Source organism: Manis javanica, chromosome 12 (assembly GCF_040802235.1).
Source record: "Manis javanica isolate MJ-LG chromosome 12, MJ_LKY, whole genome shotgun sequence".
NCBI lineage: Eukaryota > Metazoa > Chordata > Mammalia > Pholidota > Manidae > Manis > Manis javanica.
The window spans coordinates 7,983,276-8,003,330 of NC_133167.1; the positions used below are offsets into that span (position 1 = coordinate 7,983,276).

At 53.0% G+C, this 20,055-nt stretch overlaps 1 protein-coding gene across 6 annotated transcripts in view; it reads left to right on the forward strand.

The window, feature by feature from the left end:
* The window catches only part of GPR55 (G protein-coupled receptor 55), a 52,147-nt gene extending 44,615 nt beyond the window's left edge, over positions 1-7,532 (forward strand). For 4 of the 6 annotated variants that reach the window (XM_017660818.2, XM_073217997.1, XM_036997800.2 and 1 more), the window contains one exon: positions 3,782-7,532. In XM_017660818.2, the coding sequence (XP_017516307.1) occupies positions 3,782-4,755 (974 nt within the window). In that variant the 3' untranslated portion in view covers positions 4,756-7,532. Of the gene's footprint in view, positions 1-458; positions 647-3,715 lie in introns of all 6 variants that reach the window. The other 2 variants (XM_017660854.3, XM_017660835.3) reach the window with 2 other exon arrangements.
* Positions 7,533-20,055: the final 12,523 nt, after the last annotated feature.

Here is a 20,055-nt window from a genome sequence, read left to right on the forward strand (position 1 = left end):
TTTAAAATCTCATTCCAGTGAAGTTCTTGATCTTTTTTCAAAGATGGTTTCCTTGAACTTTCAGAGGGAATTCAGAGGATTAATTTTTCAGATTCTCTGCTCATTCTGCCATTAGCTGGAAGTATGTTTTTTGAACCAAATTTCTTTTGCCAGCTCGTGGAGTGCTTCCTCTTCAAAGATTACTATTTGAAAAGTTCCCATTTGATGTCTATCAGTAATTCAAACATGACCTTTAGGATTGTCCTACTGGAGGGCACTGATGGCTGACTCGTGTCTGTCTCCCACACATACACCTGTTTGGACACAGTCAGTTCAGACAAGTCCCAGCATCCTAGCATGTATACCTTCCACTGGACCATTGTTTGCCCTTTGCTTTTCACTGGTTTATTCAATTCAGCCACATTTCAGGTTTGGGTTTGGGTTTATCTTTGAGCATCGCTGACTTTTTTACTTGGCAGCTTTATTCTAGGCTTTGCGTCATCAGCAGCGTGCTGGCTTTATCTGCGGAGGGTGCCTGAGCATGCCCGAGCCAGAGGCAGATGCCCCAAGCTCCTTTTTGCTGCCGTGGTGGATTTCTTTGAGTGTACAACTTGTATCGCTCTGATCTTTGTGGTTCCTGGTTTTTCTGCTACTTCTGATGTTGAAGGTGACTTCTCTAAGCTGATTCATTCTTCCTGTTTGGGTCGTAATGCTTTTCAGTTAGACTTGGATTGGGTTTTTGCCTACTTTTCTTAGTATTTTTGAAATTTATCCTTTTGGTTTCAAGTTACTCTAGCTATTTTTAGAGATAGGCCTGTGCATATTTTGGCGTATTTAGTCAGGAGGACGCAGCCTGCCAGCTTGCATTTATTCTAGGCGTCCAAGAGCAGAAGCAGCGGTACCTGGGGGTCTGTACAGCACAAAACCACGGGCACCATTCATATAGACCACAGGCAAAGGAGGAAATGTGTTTTCCTAGATCTTTCATGACATAAACTCATAAGAAAAGTTAGCAAGTAGGAAAGCCACCAAATTAAATAATAAATGTTAAATGTTTAACATTTGTTAACATGGTTCTCAGTGGATGATTAATATATACATATCTTTTGCTAGAAGTTAGAAAGGGTTTGAGAATGGTATTCTATATAGCAAATTAAAAACACCCAAATATTTCCTTCCCAAAGGCTTTCAAGGATGTTGCAGGGACTAGACACAATAACAGAACAGGAATTCCCTCAGCGATAGCTGAGTAGCAAAGAACTTAAGTCACAGGGATGTTTATTGAGGAATATTTTGTTTACCAGTGAAGTTCTATGAAATCTAAATGTTCACCAATAGGCTGATTGAGTTGTGGGACAGGCACACAATAGGATGCAATGGGGCCGTTAGAAAGAAAAAGTCAATTCCCAGATGCTGATGTGGAACAATTTCCAAGAAACATTGTAAAGTGAAAAAGCAAAGGACAGAGCTGTAGGCATAATATTTTCTAAACTAAAAGAAGAACTAAACATATATGTGTGTGTGTATGTGTATGTATATATATATATATATATATATATATATATATATATGCATATACTTGGACAATTTCTGGAATAAATATGCACAAAACTTAACCATGGTTGCCTCTGTAAAGGACAACAGAGGCCCTGGGGTATAATGGAGGCTACTGTCCTTTGTTCATTTGTACTGTTTGAATATCTTATTATGTGCATAGTATATATCTCAATTAAAAAGAAACGAGTAACACAACATACGCTCAACCAACAGCCACACTGGTCACCAGGGCAGGATTCTCTGTGAAAGGTCACACGGGTGCCTTCACCCTGCTGTGTCTGCATCTGGGACCCCAGCCCCTGCTGCCAGGGGTCACTGCAGGCAGGGGAGGCACAGTGAGCAGGCTGGGGCTGCACTTGCTCAGCCAGTTGCCTGCTGGTGGGGCGGGTAAGGAGGAGGCCAAGTGTGCATGACCTCTCATACACGTGGCCATGTGCATCCATGGGCATGGCACCCTGCACATTGCACACCAGTCAGGTCAGCAGATGGGCCCTATCTCGGGGGAAGAGTGGGTGAGAAAGGAGGGTATGGGTGAAGTTTGGTTGTATTTGAACTCTCTGTCCAGCAGCACCGGCTCTGGAGGCCTGGTTTTGGTTGACCATCTGGCTGGGATCCGCTCTAGAACCGCTGTGATGGGCTGAATGCTTGTGCCCAGCCCACTGAATGCATACGGTGAAACCTAACCCCCAGTGTGATGCTGTTGGGAAGGGGGACTTTGGGAAATGATTAGGCCATGAGGTCGATGCCCCCATGAATGGGGTTAGCACCCTTATAAGGGGACCTTGGAAGGTTCTCTCCTCTTTCTGCCACGTGAGGACGCAAAGAGAAGTTGGCAGTCTGCAAACTGGAAGAGGGCCCTCACCAACTAGCTGGTACCCTTGTCTCAGTCTTTCAGCCTCCAGAACCACAAGAAATAAATGCTGTTGTTCATAAGGCCCCTAGTCTATAGTATTCTGTTATAGCAGTAGAACTAAGACAGCCACATACCCTGATATAAAGCTCTACAATGGCATGCATGCCCCAACCCCTAAATTGGCCAGGCTCTTAAATAAGACTCTCATCTTTGGTCCAATCAGGAGCCTTGACTTGAGACGCCCTTCTTGTCTGCTAGAATCCAGCATCTCTGGGTGGCCACACCTGCAGCCTTGTTGCCTTGTCCCTGAGACCCGTTCTCATGGTCTCCTTGTCTGAAGGCCTTTCTTGGCTTTGTAGAAATCTCAAGCCCTCACTTCCTTCCCTCTGGGAATGTGCTTTCTTCCATGTTTCTCCATTTTCTGTCTGGCCTTCTCCTCGGAGTGGCAAGAGGCTGTAGCAGCTTCTCATTGCCTCTGCATGGGTTTTTAAGATGCCATGTAGAACACCATTCCCAAACCCTTTTTAACTACTAGCAAAAATACATATATATATTAATCATCCATTGAGAACCATGTGTTAAACATTTAACATCTATTACTTCATTTGGTGGCTTTCCTACATGCTAACTTTTCTTATGAGTTTATGTCACGAGAGATCTAGGAAAATTCATTTCCTCATATTTCCTGTGGCCTATATGAATGGTGCCTCCTCGCATTGTGCTGTATAGACCCCCAGGCGCAGCTGCTCTTACTCTCGGGGGCCTTTGCATCCCCAAACCTATGAACAAACCAATCATTGTGTGCAGGGGAATGTGATGTGATGCACTGATTTTGACCAGTCCTAAGGTCAGGGGTGTGGTCCTCTCTGTCCAGCCTTAGGGGCTGTGGGCGGGGAGAGCAGAGACTGTGTATAAACAGGGGCTGGGGCCTGGAAACAGCATATGAATCCCTGAGCAAGCAGCAGCTCAGACCTCTCCTAATTTTCATGTTTTCAGTTTTGTGAAATTCTTTTGTTGCTTCCATCAGTTTGGCTGAGAGTTTGTGTCATTGTTACTACTTTTAACAGAAGGAGTTCTGATTGCAAAAAAAAGGGACAGATGTTCATACATAGTTCCATTTTTGTAAAAGCAAAAGGCACACATGTGCACCAGTGTGTGTGCAGAGAGAGAGAGAGAGAGAGAGTCTGGAATGATATATATAAAAAAGTAACAGTGATTATATCTGGGCAGCAGGATTAGGGGTACTTTTTCTTTCTGTGTTTTCTACTTGTTATTCGCTGAGCATGAATTGCTGTGTGATGAAGGGTGTTCATTGTTCTTGACAAGGTCGTTTGAACCCATCACTTCTAGAGAGCGAGAGGAACGTCCCCTAATCTCCTGTTGGTGTTGCAGGGAAGAACATGAGCCTGCTAAACAAGAGCGAGAACTGCTCCTTCAGGGACGTGGACGAGCTGATGAAGACCGTGCAGCTGGCAGTCCACATCCCCACCTTCTTCCTGGGCCTGCTCCTCAACCTGCTGGCCATCCGAGGCTTTAGCATCTTCCTGAGGAAGAGGTGGCCGGAGTACGCTGCCACCTCCATCTACATGATCAACCTGGCAATCTTCGACCTGCTGCTGGTGCTCTCCCTCCCGTTCAAGATGGTCCTGTCCTCCGTGCGGATCCCCTTTCCTTCTTTCTGCACCCTGGTGGAGTGTCTCTACTTCATCAGCATGTACGGGAGCGTCTTGACGATCTGTTTCATCAGCCTGGACAGATTCTTGGCCATCCAGTACCCGCTCCTGGTCAGCTACCTCCGGTCCCCCAGGAAGATCTTTGGGATCTGCTGCACCATCTGGGTCCTGGTGTGGGCTGGGAGTATCCCCATCTACAGCTTCCACGGCAAAGTGGAAAAGTACCGGTGCTTCCACAACATGTCTGACGGCACCTGGAGTGCCAAGGTCTTCTTCCCGCTCCAGGTGTTCGGCTTCCTTCTTCCCATGGGCATCATGGGGTTCTGCTCCTCCAGGAGCATTCACATTCTGGTGAGCCGTCGGGACCACACTCAGGACTGGGTCCAGCAGAGGGCCTGCATCTGGACAATCGCGGCCAACCTGGTTGTCTTTGTGGTCTCCTTTCTTCCAGTCCACCTGAGCTTCTTCTTGCAGTTCCTGGTGAGGAATGGTTTTATTGTTGAGTGTAGAGTTAAGCAGAACATCAGCTTGTTCTTGCAATTGTCTATGTGTTTCTCCAACATCAACTGCTGCCTGGATGTTTTCTGCTACTACTTTGCTATCAAAGAATTCCGCACGCCGTCACGGATCATGGCCCAGCGGCCTTCCAGGGTCCAGCTGGTCCTCCAGCACACCGTGATCACCAGGGGATAAGGAGAGGAAGACCTGCTCAGAGGAAGGAAACCCAGCCCTAATTCCAGTAGTGGAATCCCGTTCCAAGGTTCTGATATGGTGGGATGATATGTGGTGCATTTACTGGTGTGTTTTTCCTTTTGATGCTCTGTGAGTGCTGTCTTTGCTCATTATGCCCCAAGGACCTTTCCCCAGCACCTAGACAGCTCAGTATAAATCACCCAGTGTTTGGGTGATCTCTGAAGCACTTAAGAACCAGGTGAATTCTTGATTTCTAAGTCTAAGGCAGGAGGTGGAAAACTTGAGGAGAATGAGACCATCTGAGCGAGGCTGTTTCCCAGTCCTTCCGTTAAGACTAGAAGATTGTAGAAGGATGAGAGAGAAGAGTTAGGAGAGATAATCAAGAAGGTTGGTCATGGTGGAAGGTGTCCTGGGCAGAGATGGAGTGAGAGGAACTGATCAAGCTCCTTTTTAGTTTGGGGATCCCAGGGTAGAAGAGACTTGTGTTTTCTGGTCCCTTCTTGGGCTCTGTTGGGCAACAACCTTGCAGAGACGGCAGCAATTGGAGCAGAGCAAATATGCACAGATAAACCCAAGTTTTCTATGGGCCTTAGAATGCCTTGGAAGCCAGCCAAACCCCCTGGAGCCCGCGAGAAGGCTGCAGAAAGACAAGGGACGCTGGTGAGGCCTAGGCTGTGGTGCGGCTGTGTGAAAGTGAGGACAGACCAGAGGGCCCTGGTGACACCTGAGGGCCATGAGGGCATAGGATGCGCCTGGGGAAGGAAGGAATCAGGCCAAGGGCTGGAAGGGGACAGCTCCAACCTGCTGCCATCAGGGTGTCCATTGCCTGGACTTTAGCACCACCCCGGGTGAGGTGGGGCAGCGGAGACAAGCCGGGAGAAGGGAATTTCCTGAACACGACCCTTGCTGTCTTGAACAGCCTGGGAAGTTGTAAATTAGACTTCATTTCCTTGAGAATGAGGAGAAAGAATCAGGTTTGATTTGGTTCGGCCGAGGAGAATAAAGAACATGTGTTGCCTTGCCCTCGCTAGCCGCGGGCTGGGCAGCTGGCTACGGTGGCACTGTCCGCGGGGCTCTCCAGTGGAGGGAGAGCATGAGTCAGCCGGGGCTGGAGGAACCATCTGGAAAGCACAGGCTCTCAGAGGTTCCTGTGTGGATGCTGTGAACCCCTGAGCCATGGCCTGAAGAGGGCTGCTTTGTGGATCTGGAGGAGCTGCAGCTGAAAGGCTTCCAATGACTCAGCTGCTCCCCAGAGTGAAATGATTGTAAGGACAAGTTGTGGGGTGGTTTTGCAAGACGGGATGCGTGGGATGGGATGTAACATATGAGACTTAATGTGAACAAGGGGTACGTCTTTAGGAAGAAAAGCAGCCGCCTTCTGCCTGCAGGATGAGAAGCTTCCACTGCCAAGTGGTGGATGGCGGAGAGGAGGGTCCTCCAGTGGGGAAGCAGGCGATTCTGATAAAACCTTGCCGGAAGGAGGCAGAAGTGGGGTGATTGCCCCAGCTGTGAAGCTACCAGCAGGAAGGATGGAGGGCAGAGCGGCTTCCTGCCTGAGCGTCCTCAGCCTGACTGAGAGCCGCTGAAGGGCTGGAGCCCTCCCTCCCCCAGCCTCCTGCAGGCTCTCAGCGGTCAGGTGGCGCTCTGGGGCTGGAGGGAAGGGTGAAGAAGAAAGTGGCCAAGAAGGGTGGAAATGGTGCTGAGAGTGATCATGACCAGGACCAGCGGCTCCCCCCCACCCTCCCCACTGGGCCTCAGGAACCGGTGGCCAGAGTCAGGGGCTCTGCTGACCCAGAACAAGTCCTGCCCACGGGCTGCACAGTTCTGTGGCCGCCCTGGACAAGGCACACCTGTGCTGCTCTTAGAAAGCCAGCCTGGTCCATCCAGCAGGACATTCGGGCTGCGCTGAGGTCAGAGCCTATGGGTGTCCGAGGGGGCCGCCCATCCTCCAGACTCTCTCCTTGCCCTGGGAGTTGGTGGGAGCCCCCCACCGGGGGAGTGCGAGGCCTCGTCCAAGCTGAAGGTGCATCTCCCACTGTGCTGAGGGCCGGATAGGCTTCCCACAAGAGAAGGGACAGCAGGGCCCTGACCACCTGCCATCGCCAGGGATATTCACAAACATAAAATCCTGTCTTGTCTCTGCCTGAGCCAGGTGCCAGAGAGGGTGAGCGGGGAGCCTAGCGCCCTGAGCTGGGTAACTGTAAGGTGCAGGCCTGGAGGGGGTATGGCAGTCTCAAGTTGATGTGACAACTGTGAACCTGGGGATGAGCCTTGGGGACCCCCTGAATGATCTTCACACAGTGTGGAGGAGGAGATGGGCCTCTTCTCCCTCTCCAGGGGACCCATCCTGGCCTGGGAGCTACAGAGGACTCGTCAGGGTCCATGCAAGGGGTGCAGGCCCAGTGCTTCAGGCCAGGCTGCTCTGCAGGAGTGGCCACACCCAGGGCCACGCCTGGCTGCTGATCCGCAGTCAGGCCCAACAGGCACAGAGGGGCAGAGAGCCGGGGCAGGGGCATCCAGGGACCCACTCCTGGAAGCAAGTGGCAGCTAGGAGTTGAGGGAGGCTGAATTTAGTTGTGTGAAAGGCTGAAATTCCTGCTCCTAAAGCCAGTGGAGGCTTGGGGATGTTATTTGCCATAAATATGATGATGTTATTTGTACTCCTAGTCTGGAAAAACCTGAGATATACTTTTAAATGTACATGAATGAAACCATCACAATTAATTGGAAAAAATAACTTGATTAATCTGATTTTCCAAATAAACAGATTCCTGTGATATTGTGTAACTTCTCTTGGGGTACATTTACTGGCTCCTGAGAAAAGCTGGCTTCTGATGGGACTTACCAGGTGACCCAACAATCTTGGTCAAAGGGACCAAGAAGGGACCAGGTCAAAATATGAACTGGCCCAAGTGTCAGAGCCCAGGGAGCCATCCTTAGACCTGCCCAGGAGCATAGCTCAGGCCTGTCCCCAGTGGCCAGGAGCCTGCAGGGTCTAGTTGCAGCCCCTACATACACTTGGATACTTGGTTCTCTGTGGTAGCAACTGGGTCACACAGACCCCACATACCCTGCTGTGGTCTCCCCAGTCCCAAGTTCACCTCGCCCTGCACCTTCCATCTTGCCCCACTTCCACCATGACCACACGGTCTGCTTCTGCAGGCTGTGGCTCCTTTGCATGCACTGTGTGGCCCAGCATAGGAAACCTACTGAGCACAAAGGGGCTGCAGACATAGGGCCGGTTTCCAGAAGTCCTGCTTTGGTGACCCCTCCCTTCTCTGACGACCTGTGGAGGGAGTCTGACTCTGTAGACTGTGTTTTCCGTCGTGGCTCCTCACACACCAATCCTGCTAACTTATCCAGAGCCCCTGGAGAATGTGAACTGGCAGGCACTGGCCTGGGGCCACCTGTTTCTCCTAAGTTCCCCACAATCCAGAGCATAGTCCAGACATGGCCTGGGTGCTGAGGGCTGACCAGGGACATCCTTGATCCTTGACAGTTGCTGTGGACTGAATTGAGTCCCCCCAAATCCAGATGTTGAAGCCCTAACCCCCAATACAATGGTATTTGGAGACAGGAGCCTGTGGGAGATACTCAGGTTTAGAGTGGTCCTCATAATGGGATTAGTGCTATGGGAAGAAGAAACGCCAAAGAGCTTGCTTCCTTGTGTCCCCGCTGTGTGCACTGAGGTCACGGGGAGAAGGCGACCTTCTGCAAGCCAAGGCAAGAGCCCTCAGCAGATGCCAGCCTGGCTGGCACCTGGGTCTTGGGCTTTCAGCCTCCAGAACTGTGGGAAATAAATTCCTGTTGTTAAAATCTGTGGTATTTTGTTATGGCAGCCCAAGAAGACCAATATAACAGCCATCTCCTGCTGGTCCAGACACCACCTCTGTCTTGCCTGAGTATTTCAGCCCTGGGCAAGTTCACTATGGATTCAGTGAGACCCAGACGTGACAAGAGCACATTCTTAGGGTAAAAGGGCTTATACCCGGCTTTATTCTCACAGTGGTAAGTCGAACACTAGGATCACGTCTGCACCCAGCAGTCTGCAGGTCTGTAATTCACCCGTCTCTGCCTCGCACAGAGTGCCCGGCAGAGCTCTTTCTTTGCATAGTGACTCAGTCAATAACAGCTCATTGCCTACAGGTGCGGAAGCATTAGCTTAGCAGTAGGCCAATTACATCATTAAGTAGTTCAGGGTCAGGTGAGGATCCTGGCCAAGGGAACTTAACATTTTGCCCACAACTTCACACCTGGGCCAGGTCCCTTTAGGGCTAAGGACTGACCCTCCTTTGGGATATCAGCCCCCAGGGAGGATTTATGTGGAGAATGTGAGTCCACAAGCTTCATAGTCTTCTTGAGTCCCTCTCTGGGGACCCTATGAAGCTGAAAGTCATTAGTGCTAAATAACATTAGAGTTAAATAGCAGCTATGGGATACTAATAACATTGGGAATAGGAAGATAGCAGCTTGGTAGCAAGTTGCCACAAATGAATAGTAATTACCAAGATGCTGGAAATGGCTGAGACCTGGTAGGCGACTGTAGAGACTAATAGAGGTTAAAAGGATTTTGCTAAAAGATCAATGAGGAGAGAAATGGAGAAGAGCAACTGTGTGGGTGTGAGGAGAGCCTGGTGTGCAGAGCGGTCACAAGGTAGGGATAGAGGTGTCCCCATGCAGGAACCACATGGAGGTGGTGGGGACCCTCACCTGCTCCACTGAGCCTAGAGCCTGTGCTGTGGACAGTGACCTTCTAGGGCTAAGGAAAGGTGGCTCACGCCACTGTGAGAACCCCTCTGCTGAGGGCGGTGGGGACTCAAGACTCACCAAAACCCCTCCAACTACGATGGAAGCCAGCTCTTGCTGTCTCACACCCAGGGCTGGCTTCTTTAGGGGCCCAGGACACAGCTGCAAATGGGCATTTAGGGGAGTGTGCATCAGGCCAAGGTGGCCTCTGGGAGCCTGAAGTGGAAGGCCAAGCCGACGCCCCCTACCCAGTTCAGGCCTGAGCATCCCCTCCCCCACCAAGAGCCTGCAAGATGGGCCTCCTCCCAAAGCTGCTGCAGGAGGGGCCCCGAGGCGCCTTGCTTGTGAGCCTCCGGCTTTGAAGTCTGAAAGAGGTCAGATCTGAAGCAATGTCACTTCAAAGCCTGACATCAGTTCTGCTGGGTGCAGTGGCCCTGGGTTCACCCTGGAGCTTCAGACAGCCTTTGTTCTTGGGGCCATTGCTTGAGCAAGTGTAATCAAGACCTCCCTGTGGGGTGGGCTGTTGACACCTAGGGCTCAGCAGGGTGCCTACAGTCATGCAAAAGGCACGCAGGTGTGGCTGTTGCCAGTGGAGGCCACACAGAATCCAGGCAGGGATCTGGCCTGGGCAAGCCATGTATGGGCAGGGGTCAGCACCGACCAGGGTCTATGCAGGCGCTCTAAGGAACTGATTCTCGTGGATGTTGCATTTAGGTGAAATGACCCTGACTTGGGAAACACTTGCCATCAAAACCCAGTGACTGTCATGTCAGGTCCAAGGCCAAACCACAGCTCTAGGAGTGGGTGGTGGGGTTTCCCTAGGGTGGTTAAGGTAGGTTCCAGAGGACTGGCACCAGAAAGGTGAGGAGACCTCTCCCTCTGCAGGATGTGCCAGATATTGCTGGGGGTGCTGAGCTCTGGGGTGGCCACCTCCAGCAGCAGGTACAAGCCGCCTTGCTGTGCTTTTCTTCCCGTTTTCCTAAGTCTTAGGCACAGAAGGTATAGCTGGGGCTCAGCTCTCACTGATGGGAATCAAGTGCCTCACGGAAAAGCATGGCATAAACAGAAAAACAGAAAGCATGTGGGGGACTTGTCAGCCTGTCCTGGGGGCAGGAGACCAAGAAATACCTGGGGAGGGGGAACCCAGCAGAAAAATGGACTTCTGCGCTAACGGAGGGTGGAAGCAAACCGACCATTCTTGGAGTATTAAAGAACAATAGACTGCAGAGGCTGGGACATTCAAGTCACATGGTTAAAATAGGGATGAATATCATGGTAATAGAGCTGAAAACTGTTGATCTGACTCCCTGGGGTCTCATACTGCAAAAGCTTCCCCATATGGCAGGTGGGGTGTATCAGCCTATAGGGCTGCATAACGGAACACCACAGACAGGGGGCAGGGGGGCGGCTTCAGCAACCAGCAACATACATTTATTCCCCACTGGTCTGGAGGCTGGAAGTCCAAGGTTAAGGTCCTGCTGGTGAGAGCCCTCATCCTGGCTGCACATAAGCACCTTCTCACTGTCCTCCTGTGGTGGGGAGAGAGAGAGCAAGCTCTCTGGTGTCCCTCCAGTAAGGACACTACTTCTATCAGATCCAGGTCTCACCTTTATGACCTCATGTTACCTTAACTACCTCCTAAAGGCCCTATTTCAAATACGGTCACAGGGCTTCAACATACGAATTTGGGGACACAGTTTAGCCCTTTGCATACATTTACTCTGTCACCTGGAATAAAAGAAATATGCTTTTCTTGTTTCTTCAAATCAATTGTAACCTGCTCTCAGCTCATCAAGGTTTTCTGTAGGATATTCTGGCTTCATCATCTGGGGCTCCTACCCTGTCCCAGGACCCTGCACAAGTCCTAGGGGCAGCGTCCCTGGATGGCTACACTATTTGCAGAGGCCTCTGGGTCTCCATTCACACTGGCCACAGCCATGGTGTCCACTTAGCAGGCCCTCCAATCAGGTGGCTGTGTCACACGTGGGCCTGGAGCTCATTCCTGGGGCCCCTGAGACCTCAGTGTGAAGTGGGCTTTCTCCTCCAAGCCCAAGGCTCCCTCAGTGATGCTGCCGCTCTGTGGGGAAGCAGAGGCTGGCCTCGGCTTTTCCTGGGAACCACAGTGGCCCACACGTTCCCCGGCTTGGGGAGCTGGCACTGACTTCCTGATTCTAGCCATATTCCTCCATGCCCCTGCAACACTCCTGCAGGGCTTTCTCCATCTGACCTCTGGACACACAGCTGAGCTTCCTTTTCGGGCTACAGGAAGGGAAGAGGCTCCTACCAGTGGACCCCATGCCTTGTGGTCATGATGGGCAGTGCCTCCCGCTATCCACGGGCTGAGCCACTTTCTGCTTCAATTCAATTCAACTGGCATTGAATTTCCTGAGCAACCAGTGCATGTCCACTCCTGTGTACAGCAAGGACAGAACAGGGGGCTCACAGACCCTCTGACAGCCCAGTGAGTACTTGGGAGTGGGGAACAGGGCGATTCCCCAAGCCTCCATGTGGCATCTGGTTCTAAGGCTTAAGGTTCTAAACTTAATAAGCAAAAAAAAATCACTTAACAGCAGTTTAAATGGTGGCCTGTTGTGTAAAATACAGACAGGGAGCAACTCTGGTGGGTGGGCCCCTGCAGCCCCCCACCGAGGTCCCCACCAGCTGTGCTAACCTGTGGGCACACAGGAGCCTCCTGAGGCCTGGTACCAGCGGCCCCCACTGTGGGGTCCAGTGATTGACACCCATGTGTCCTCCCAACCCCAACCTCTCCTCCTGAGATGACCTGGTTGCCCAGGGCCTGCCCGCCGGTAGGGCTTCCTGCAGAGCAGACTGAGATGGAGCCTGGTGTGCGAGAGGCTTCTGGGAGTGCCCTGGGAGCCGCACCTGCGGAGGGAGGGCACGCACGCAATGTGGGCAGGTGGAGAGGTCGAGCTGGGCTGCAGGCCCACCAATAGCCTCAGAGAACCCCTGGGAGACCTCTGCTGCTCCGAGGTCTGCTCCAAGTTGTCCTGGATTGGAATGAGGCCCCAGGCCAGTAGACCCCTCATGGCCCAATCTCAGATGTGAGCCTGGGAGAGGGTGTGACCTTGGATAGATGGCTCCCTGTGCTGAGGGCCTGAGCTCAGCCGGGTAGTAAGTCCTCATTGGAGGGGCGTCCGGGCTGTACCTCATGGGATCCACCCAGGGCTGAGCAGGCACGACGCTTGGTCAGCAGCTCAACCACTTGGCTGGATCTACTCTGGGGGCCGCCTCAGTCCTGAGAGGAGTGGTTGGGGGCACATGTGTGGCCAGCCCCCGGAAGTAGGGTGGCTGAGAGTGAGGCAGGGCGTGAAGCCACAGAGGGCAGAGGGACTCTCCTTGTTCTGCAAAAGAATGCAAAGTGGGCCGCTGGGGAGAGAGAGTCCCTGGGAGCAGGGGCACGTGCAGCCCTTGGTGCCCGGGTGCTGGGCCCTTCGGGAAGTCAGACCCAGTGCCTTTGCTTGAAGCTCCTTTGAGATTTTCCATGGGCCCAGAGTGTGTTCAGCAGGGGTGGGAAGGGCCCATGGGGGTGGGACTGGGTGGTGGGCTTTCAATGCCCATCTGATGCTCCACAGCTCCTGGCAACTGGATGGCACAGGGAACCAGCTGAGAAGGCCACGGTACCAACCATGTGAATGAGTGACGTCCAGGCAAGGGCCAGGTGTGCCCATCGCCTACCCAGGGCTCCCTCCCCCTTCAGCCGGGGTTCTTGGGGCCTGTTGCAGACTGACTGACTGTGCCCCACTCCCAGCTTCAGATGTTGAACTCCTAAGCCCCAGTGTGATGGGGTGACTAGGGCATGAGGGTGGAGCCCTCCTGCGTGGGATTAGTGCCCTTCTAAAAGGGACCCCCGAGCCCCCTTGCTCCTCCTGCCCCATGCAGGCACAGTCTCTGAGCAGGAAGAGGGCTTGCCCCAGACCCAAGCCTGCTGGCTCTCTCAGACTCCTGGCCTCCGCGGTCCTCTCCGGAGCTGCAGAAAATAAATGTGAGCCATTTAAGCTGCCCCACCTATGGTGGTTTGTTACAGCAACCTGACTAAGACAGGACCCGATTTAGTAACTAGTTGTTAGTAACTTTGAGACAAGGTTATCTACCAAAATCATGAGCAATGACATTAAGGTGTCAGTCAGGCTTACCTAAGCCTGCAAAGGGCAGGGAGCCAGGGTGGCCCTGGGGGACTGAAAGTTGCTTGGTGCATGTGGGTTCAGAGCAGGCCATGGCCACCCGCACTGGGCTGAACCCTAGACTCCCCAAGACCACCTCCCTCCCCTGTTCTGAGCTGGCCCTGGGAGGTGAGCTCCACTCAGGTGGGGCCGCCCAGGGCCTTGGAGGCTGCCCGCCTGAGAATGTGGAAAGTACGGGTGCTGGGTGACTCCCGGCTCCACCCTGGACCACTGCGTGCTCATGGCCAAGTCACCCCACTCAGGGGATTAGGTCTCAGCTTTAAATGGAAATGACAGCTCTACCTCTGAGAAAATGGCTGACACATGGTCAGGGCTCCATAAGTTTTGCTCTTAGAATTGTGTTGAGCTCTTTTTTTTTAACGAAAGTAGTGGCCAGTTGGTTTCTGTGTAGGTCCCAGGTCTTGATCAGTTTTATGCCGTGGCTTCCTCCTGCAGTCTGGAGAAGCTTGTGGACTTCCCCCCAGAGTAACAGTTTTAAATGGGCAAAGTAAAATGCATAGTATTACAAAGGAAATCTAATATATTGATATAGTTATCAAAATTTACAAATTGTGACAGAGCAATGTATGCACTTCTTTAGGCTTTGGGTGAGAAGGCTTGTGACAGATTTGTTAACTATTGTAAGTTTGAATTAGTGATGAACTGAGCTGAAACAATACTTTGAAATATCAGTAGCAACTACAGTGTGATGTGAAAAAGCTCTGATTTTTGTTGGTGACAGGCCCAGGAGCTGTCTGGATGTGTGACGCTTACTCACACAATGATAGAAAATGCTGGTTTCAATTGGTGGTTTGTGTGTATAAGTACATAATGTGTTTCTCCAACAGTCATGACTCCCATGAGCTCCTCTCCTCATCTCCAGCTTAAGAACCCCTCGGTTAGGCAGAGACATGGGACACTCCAGGGAAGGCACCCGATGAGGTCTAGCCGAAGCCGGCCTGCCGAGCTGGTGGGCAGCACTACAGGGTGAGGCTCCCTGGGCTCTGGAGGCAGACACCCATATCCCACCTCGGTCTCTGGGATACAGTCAGACACTCCTGTCCAGGTGCGCCGTGTGACCCAAGGGGCGGTGGTGGGCAAGAGCAATGAGGCCTCAAACCAACCCACCTTGAGCACAGAGGGAGCTTGGCTGACAAGCTGCTCTCATTTCAGAGGGGAAGGCCTGACGTGTGGCTGATGCTGGATGCCCTGAATGGCCCTTCCCACCCACCCACCCACCCCAGGAGCCATGCATCAGGACCTGGCGGCTCAGCTGGGAAAGTGGACTGAAAATCGCTCCCCACCTTGAGGCAGCGGCATCGCCGGTGAGTGAGCGAGCTTCAACAGTGACACCTTGTGACAGCAAGGAGCAACAGGTGCACCGGGCTGCAGGGACCCTGGTTCTCCCCGTGCGAGGAGGCAAAGCTGACCTCACCGCTGGACCGAGGAGGACCCTGGAGTTTCGGGATAATTTGGGGCAATGCTCCTGCCCAAAAGATGCACAGGGACTAAAGCAATGAATTGGGGCACCAAAAGATATGGGAACATAGTTGCAACCTAAGTTGGTGAGGAAGTTTTGGTATCATATTATATATTATATTTTATTCTTATGACTGTTCATCCCCTGTTTTGATCTAATAAGTTCCGTTCTCAGAGGATGACCTCACCTAACTTTGCGTGAACGTTCTTGGCGGCACCCTATTGTCACCCCATAAAGCGTCTCCAAGGCACACCAGCAGATCCAGCCTTTGGCACAATTGTGAATCTGGTTTCCCAACTCCTCCTCTCCCTCCAGCACCCCTGCCCCGTGACCATGACCCTCCCCACCGAGCATCGGCTTCCTTCCTCTGCCCCTTCTGCCCGTAGGAGCCCCAACTCCTGGTACATGCAACTGCTGGCCTCGGGGTTCTTCTGCCTTGGGATATTTACAGCGAAACCGGGAGAAAGCTGTAATTCAAAGAAAGAATCAAGAGAGCAAAGGGGAGATGCTTTTAGAAATATCTCCTGGGCATCCGATTGTGTCAAACAGCTTGCACAGGTGAGATGCTGGCCAACTCCCAGGGCCACGGAGCACGTGTGATCAGCAAAATGGAGGGGATGGCACAAGAGAACGAGAAACCCCTCGGCAGAGGAAGGAGCTCAGATGCGTGATAATCCATCTGCATCAGTCGCGGCCTTCCACAAAGTCTCCCACACCCAGTAGCCCCGTGTCAGCTGTCCTTTGTGGGAGGAATGAGTCAGAGGTGTTCCATGTGGGGTCGGGCGTGAAGACTTGCAGGACCCAGGGCTAGGATGGAGAATTCGGCCGTTTCCCCTGAGACTCATAGGTCTATCGTTGGGGATGCCAGCATCCCCACTGAATCGGGGATGAAATCACAACCCCTCTTGTTTGGAGATTAAAGAAAGGCTGAGGCTAGAAACAGGGGCAAGAGACAGGACCTGCCTTCAAAGGGAACTCTTACGGGTCTGGAAACAGAGTGGCACCAGCTTTCTGGTTCCCAAGGGAGAGCTCTTTCCATGACCCCTGCCTCCCTCCCCACTCCGAGATGCTCTCAGGGCTCTTCAAGAGCCACCACTGGTGACCTGTGTACTCTCCGCAGAGATTGGCACGAGCCCGCCCTCCAGCCTCTGCCTGATCAGCACGTGGCCAGAGCAGATCATTCTCCCCATCTGCTCTGCTTCGCTCGGCTCGCCACCACACTCCACGCCGGGTGTGGAGCTCTGTGAGAAGTGGTCCTTCTTAACTGTGACTCATAGTGAGGTCTCACAACCCCTCTCTGTCCTCAAGTGCCTGGCACAGGCTGGGCGCACAGCAGAGCCTGTAAATGCCTGGTGATTGGCGGCTGCAGCCACCACTGTTGCCTCGCTTCAAACCAGGGGCCAGTAGGCAGCCCGGCCCCTGTGTGCTGGGCCCGGAGCACCCGCTGGAGGTAACAGAGAGCCAGGGTCCTGACCAGATCCCCGTCCCTCGGCCACCCTGGTCGGAGTGATGATAATGCTGGGGTGCCTGGTGTGCCCCACACCTCTCTTAAGGTTCAAATAACAACTCCAAGCCCCCAACATGATGGGAAAAGACTCATGCTGAGGATAAACTTTCCAGTGAGAGCGTCACACAGGGATCCAGAAAGTAACTTGAGACTCGAGGGGAGGTCGTGTGTTCTGGTAGCCCTGGTGACTTAAACTGTGGCCCGAGGGATGATGAAGACACAGACTCTCTAGATGCTGGTGAAAAGCTGAGATAGAATGTTCCATGAAATGTGCATGTGGAAAGGGGCAACATTCCCACATTCATGTGCTAGTTACCTTCTGTGGAATTAAAGTAGGTTCTTCGGATGAATGCACGAAGCACTGCATGAGACATTTAAACAATGGCAGGCACATCCCTAATGGTCTGTACATTCGAGCTGGATCTCATTTGGAAAAGGGATCTTTTTTAAGTGTGTATCTTCTCAATGGCCAAGTAGAGGTTGCCTCATTCTAAAGAGTTGCCTTACCGTTGGGCATATATGGCATGTGCCATGGTTCCTGGAGAAACCTAGGTGTGGGTAGGTAAAGCACTTCCAGATCCTTCTCATGGAATTCGGAAGCACGCTGAGGTAGCGTTCACCCTGAGGCAGTGCCTGGGCTAAGGCCCTGGCTCCCTGCCACAGCTGAGTGGCACAGGGGGCATGCAGTGGGTAAGACCGCGGAGCCAGGCTAGGGACTCTAGCACCCAGCTGCCATCAGCTCTCTCTCCAACAGGGAAGCCCAAGGAGGCGCGAGGTGGCTGTGGTCCCCTGGAGGCAGGACCTTCAGCAGCCCCCTTGCAGCTTAGAGCTGTTCCTTCTTTCCCTGGATTAACCCCAGCTGGTCAGCACTGCAGGAGCAGGCAGCCGGCCCTCCTGTTGGGGACAGGAGGTTTCTGCTCCAGACTGTAGAAGGCTAGTTGTGTGGACAGGGGAGGGGGCTTCTGGGTGCGGGAGAGACGTGGAGATTCTCTCTCTGAGGGGGCTCAGGAAGGGGGTATGGTATGAACAGACCCTTCCCACCAGCCTCGGAACTACAGAGGTGAGCCTTTTTGCTAATCTCACTTTAATTCTGTGGGAACACTGGCTCAGGACCCTTTCCTGGATGAAAGCCTCTGAGGTGGTGCAGGCAGCACGGCGCCATCCCCCCCGGGGGGCGGGGCGGGTACAGATCTTCCCTTCCTTGGGAGGACTAGGCGGAGGCCTGCAGCGTGCCTGCAGACTCCTCGGAGGGCCCCATCCCCGGAGGTCAGGGTGGCCTCCACAGGAGGGTGTGGAGGGAACGGGGAGCTGCTCTGAGTTTGCTTGGTGCTTGTGAGCAGCATCTGGCGGGGCGTTCAGTCTCCAGCACAACTGCTGCCAGGGCCACCTAGTCCAGAGGTTGGCACCTGGCAGCTGCCACCTGAAGGTCAAAAAGGTGGTGGGAATCTCCCCCTCCCCCACGTCTCCTGGACGGTCTCTGTCCTTGGGTCTTGGCTTGGCCACACCTCTCTCTGGAAGCCTTCCGACTCCAGACCCCTTCCTGCGTGTCCCCATGGTGTTCTGGCTTCTCCCACAGAACAGCGGTGTCCAGGGTCCTTTAGTTGCAAGAAACCCACTCAGATCCCTCCAGGAAAAAATCATTTATTGCAGAGACTGGGTGATGATGGTAGTCAGGCAGCTTAATAAATTTACTAAAAATTGCTAATTGTTAAACAAGGAAGGAAGGAAAGAAGGGAGAGAGGAAAAAGCTGGACCCTTGTGAGGACCTACACGGAAATATAGATGGCAGGACGCTCAGCTCCCCTGCCAGGCTGCCCAGCTGGCCGGCAGGATCACCTCCCGGGCAGGGCCTCCCGGGCCTGGGGCTCAGCTCAGGCCTTGGTCCCAGACACTCTACACATTCTTCTCTCCCGGCCAGGCTTTCAGAAGCCTGTCTTCTGCCACCATTGCTCTAGCCACTGGCCACTGTCTGCACTGGCCAGTCCACCTACATCAACTGCTGGCAGCCCAAGGGTGGGCTGTCGGAGGATCAGGTGCTCACGCCGGTCCAGTGTGCTACGGGGCTAGCTCGAGCTGCTGCCTTCAGCAGGGGACTCACAGGCGGTCGGGGGCTTTGGGGGTCTGTTTCTGCCTCTAAGGCTGCGGCCATCACCTATACAGCCTTAATGGAGCACAATCTCTCCCTGTCTGGCTGCCTTCTGTGTGCCTTGTGTGGCTGTGACTATACGGCCTGTGGCTGTGTTCAAGCTACAATATCAGACTTGGGTGGTAATGACAGAGGTTGGAGGGTCTGCACATCCACAAATAATTCTGACCTGGTCCTTCACAGAAAAGGTTTCTTGACCGCTGCTCTGAGCTATGAGTTCTTGTTCATACCTGGATACCCAAAACTTAGCCGAGTGCCTGACACATAGTGGGAGCTCAGTACATTGTGTTGAGTAAGTGCATTGCTCCTGGGCTGAATCTGTGCAGTCTGTGCCCCTCACTTTAGAACGAGCTTCACCTAGGTGGCACCCTCCTCACGTTCCCATCTGCTGGACACATGGTGCCAGCTTGCCCAGGACTGTGGGTTTCCCAGGACATGGGTCAATCAATGCAAAAAACTAGGCAAGTCTTGGGCAAGCCCAGACGATATGGCCACCTTATGTTGAAGGGCTTGGCCTCCTTCTGTGTAGAAGCATCTGCCTGCTGCCTTTTGGCTAATTAACCCACCAGGGTTTGCTGTGTGGGTCCGAATGCCCAGCAAAACAGGCACAAGCATAGGAGCCTCTGCAACAGAGACAGATTTGAGAGACCAGGTAAGAGACAAGGCAGTGCCCAATCATTGTGGGACTTCTGGACGTCCCCAAGTGACGCAGCTGAGATCTCGCTGGGCCCAGATGATGAAGAAAGGCTTCCTGAGAACTGGAGACCAGGTGCGTTGGACTGAACAAGGAGGGATCTGTCACTGGAAGAGGAGAGGGGAAACAGTGACCTTACTGGGGTATGAGGACCCTGATACCCAAGGCAATACCAAGGAAGCGGATGGGTCACAGGGCTAATCCTGACCTAGTTTCTGACCAGCCAGTGGGTCATGCACTCATCTCAGAGGGGTCAGTGGGGCGCCCACGGCAGCACCAAGAGCAGCCTGTGGAGTCCTAGAAAGGAAATTAAGGTGGCTTGTTTTGGATTCCTGGAAAAGCAGAGCAGGCTGTAAAGGCTCGAGGGCTGCTCCTTTGTTAGGGAGGGTGACCCCAGGGCACAGGAGAGAGGGAAGGTGGCGTGCAGTGGGTAAGACCGTGGAGCCAGGTGCAGAGTGGTTCTGGAGATGGCCACGGCTTGGCAACGCATGGAGCTGACTGCTCAGCCTCTCGGGGCCATTCTCTGAGAAGGTGTGCAACTAACTG